Source organism: Limulus polyphemus, unplaced genomic scaffold (assembly GCF_000517525.1).
Source record: "Limulus polyphemus unplaced genomic scaffold, Limulus_polyphemus-2.1.2 Scaffold5832, whole genome shotgun sequence".
Lineage (NCBI taxonomy): Eukaryota > Metazoa > Arthropoda > Merostomata > Xiphosura > Limulidae > Limulus > Limulus polyphemus.
In genome coordinates this window covers 36,228-40,117 of record NW_013671442.1, presented here as the reverse complement: position 1 = coordinate 40,117, position 3,890 = coordinate 36,228, and the positions used below count along the sequence as shown (strand labels likewise).

General features: G+C 33.2%; 1 protein-coding gene across 1 annotated transcript; it reads right to left on the bottom strand.

The window, feature by feature from the left end:
- Window positions 1-460: 460 nt before the first annotated feature.
- LOC106473035 (caskin-2-like) lies at window positions 461-2,662 on the bottom strand. The gene is made up of 3 exons (XM_022401545.1): window positions 2,566-2,662; window positions 959-1,104; window positions 461-580 (listed from the first exon to the last, which is right to left on the bottom strand). Exons 1-3 carry the CDS (start codon window positions 2,660-2,662, stop codon window positions 461-463), a joined length of 363 nt encoding a protein of 120 aa, XP_022257253.1.
- Window positions 2,663-3,890: the final 1,228 nt, after the last annotated feature.

Genomic DNA, 3,890 nt, shown 5'->3' with positions numbered 1-3,890 from the left:
GTTAAATTATTGCACGGTAAGGTAAATGTAAAGTTGAGGGGAAGGCAAACTTAGCTGAAAACGCAGAAACGTCTGAATCCATGTTCACAAAGTGATGAGCATATGGGTTTGAACGAATTGCGCATGCATATTGTTCACCTAACTAAATCGAGAATGCCCATAACAATTGTATTTAGTGTAATGTTAACTTGTTTTAGTAAATAACACGCGGGTTAAGTGTTGTTTGTGCAAATACTTTGCAAATAAATAACTAAAGTTGAAATCGAAGCCAGCCGTCACCTGATGACAACAAACAAACAGAAACTAACTAAAGTTTTATATTATTATAATTATTCTCTATAAACAAGTTATCATGATCTGGTTAAATTATTACCCAGGCCAACCGAACACACACTTCTGTATGTTTTATATAATGTGTGTTAGTAGTATGAAAAGGGTCAATGTTGCATTAACTGAACACCTAATAAAAGTTATACTTTACCACCTTGTGCCTCCCAAATTCACAGGCCAGATCTAAAGGGGTCTTATATTCATCGTTTCGTACAGTAAGGCTGGCACCATGGCAAAGCAAGTAACAGGTCTAAACAAAATAAAATCAAAGCGTTATCAGGCCAGAGTCTTAATTCCTAAATCGACATTCAAAACATTCAATGGGATAAATTTTATATCTTAAGGTCACAAGGAATCATGCAGTAATTAATCCAAACTAACTAAAAGAAACAGTAACAGTTTTCAGTTATTGTAAGAGGAAACCAAACTGACTGCAAAAAAAACTAACAGTTTTCAATTACTGTAACAAAAATTATAAATACGTTAAACATATTTACACAATTAGTTTTAATACTTGTAACATTTTATGCACATATCGGTTTGTTTGTTTGTAGTTAATCATCACAACCAGAAAAGCGAAACATCTGACGTGACAAAGGTCAAATAAACAGCATCAAACTTCACTTACAATTTCCAAGTGGCCGTGCTGACAAGCTAGATGAAGAGGACTTTCACCGTGATTGGCTGGTTCATTGACAGAAGAATTGTATCGAAGAAGCAATGTTACTGGCTCTAGTTTTCCCTGCCATGATGAATAATGTAGGGGTCTCAAACCTGTTAACAGAGTATATAAACACTTTAAAAAGGTGTGTTGAAGATATTGTCATATAAACTGTCACACTTGTTGTAATTTTGCGTTTTTAAAATCACAGATGGACCTTTATACATAATCAACTATAGCCATGTACAAAGGTCAAACTGAAACTTCTAATTAACGTGTGTTAAAAGGCATCACTTTAATTAAATAAATAATCTTTTCCCTGTATTTATGTAAAAAGCTATTATGTTATCCAACTGATTATACCGACCTAATAAAGCATGTTTGAAAAAAATATTTCTAATACTATGGAATTATAATATTCATAATGAGCTTGGAATAAATCCCTAAGAAGTTAGATTAAGAAAGTAGTGTTCAAAATATAGTAGGCCTAACGTAATGTCTTATGACAAGTATAACTAATTATAATCATGCTTTGCCAGCTCGTAACATGCGTTCACATCATAACAATCGTTGTTATCAATACATATTGTTACGCCTCCAGTCGTTAATTGATTTTCCGTAACTTCGTTCCGACGAAACTTTAGCGATACAAGTCCTTAGTTAATAAAACTGGTTTATTCTTTTTGAATATAACTTTACCGATACACTTATTTTCAACAGTCGCTCTATAACAAACGTTTTAACAACGAACGTTAACTTCAACAATACTTTCTGACTGCAGTTCAATTACTCACTACCTACACACACATTGTTGTCACGTTGTGAGCGTCTTATATATATACCAGACAAACACATATCTAGTAAATGCTAGGGCATTCACGAAGGAACAAGATAGTTCTAGAAACGTGGCGTGACACTAGTCACGTGACCTCGCTGACGCAACAATATTTTTCAAGAATTATAAAAGTGTATAATAACATTATACTTGTCATATCCACTGCCGACGACGCGTTTCGCTCAATCCAGAGCTCCTCAGGCCGGCTGGGATACATACATCAAACACAGCAGGGGTCTGAACTATTCGTGTAAACCATTTGTTATAAAAACAATTGTTATGGTGTGAACACCTTTTACGATTTGGCGAATCATGATTACAATTATACTTGTCATAATGATGTAATGTTAAAACATATAATAGTCCTAACCATTGACTTGTATTATTATTTTCCACCAGTTTTTCCCTACAATTCCTAACTTTCTTTATGTAAGTTTTCCCAGTTTTATGTTTTTTTAGCTTCAACTTACATGTAGCTCACCCAAAATCATATTCACGGTTTCCATAACAACAACTTCAGCGTAGTCGAAGTAGCTGAGTGACGTCAATAAAGTGGCATGTTATAACACCCATTTAACGAATGTAAAGGAAATAATAACGTTGTAATAATAAATGAAAATGATATGCAAATATGGATGTTAAGACGTACCCCCCAGTGGTCCTAACATTAAAGTTTACGACACGCAAAATTACGTATTTATAACAGTTTAACAATATTTATTTTACAACAATACTGTACCTTTGTTGTCTTTGATGTCCACGTTGGCTCCGTTATCTAACAAAATATGCATTATTGATGTTTGGCACATTAATGCCGCTTGGTGAAGACCTGACATCCTAAAAAAGAATATATATATAGTATTTAATATAAGGCAAGTACAAAGACACTTTTATTATTAGATTAAGAAAGTTCTAATCTAATATTCGAGTATATTAACTTGGAATATATTCAGATAATACAAAACTGGCGATAAGAGAAATCAGAAACAAAACTAGGCTTAGTTACACCCTAAAGAATATATATATATATATATATATATATATATTGATCAAGGTAGTAATTCTAGAAAGTACTGTTCATTAGACACAGCTTAAATGTTTCCGCCTAATGAAGATGTTACAATAATAAAAACATTTTTACTTGTTTCTTTTAAGAACTAATGTCTGGTTTCTATGACTACTGGTGGAAGCATAGGGTTAATAATAACTTAATTATTTAACAAAAACAAATCTCACGTCGATAAAAATATAAACAAGAAAAAAACTGTTATTTATCGTTTTCTGTGAACTTTCTACAAGGAAGTACCCTCACAAAAAAACTAATCTAACATCATCCCCTATTCCTTGTATTCACGTGCTGCGGAATACTTCAAACCTAATACCAACAACCGCAGTATATTCACAATTCGTCAAACAAGTATATTCTTCCCCACCCCCATTTTTTGTTTTTTTTTACTTATTTATTTTTCCAGTTTTCTGGCAACATAACGTCTGAGGTCGGTTCTCTTTCTTCGTTTTGGCCATGGCCTTTCTTGCATGAGGTCACTAGTTGAAGGACCACGTGAACAGCAGAAAAACGAAACCATAAATTAAAAAGAATAAATTATTAATAGAAAATAGATATGGAGAGTAAAAAACAAGAAGTGATGGTTAACTATTCGTTCTTTCTAGCCAAATGATCTTGTTTTCTTCATGTATTTTCATGCGACAATTTCACCAGGAGGACATTGTTTTCTTGATGTATTTTAAGCCACAATTCTACCAGGAGGACACTGTTTTCTTGTTGTATTTTAAGCCACAATACTACCAGGAGGACATTGTTTTCTTGTTGTATTTTAAGCCACAATACTACTAGGAGGACATTGTTTTCTTGATGTATTTCAAGCCACAATTCTACCAGGAGGACATTGTTTTCTTGTTGTATTTTAAGCCACAATTCTACTAGGAGGACATTGTTTTCTTGTTGTATTTTATACCACAATTCTACCAGGTGGACATTGCTTTCTTGTTGTATTTCAAGCCACAATTCTACCAGGAGGACACTGTTTTCTTGATGTATTTTAA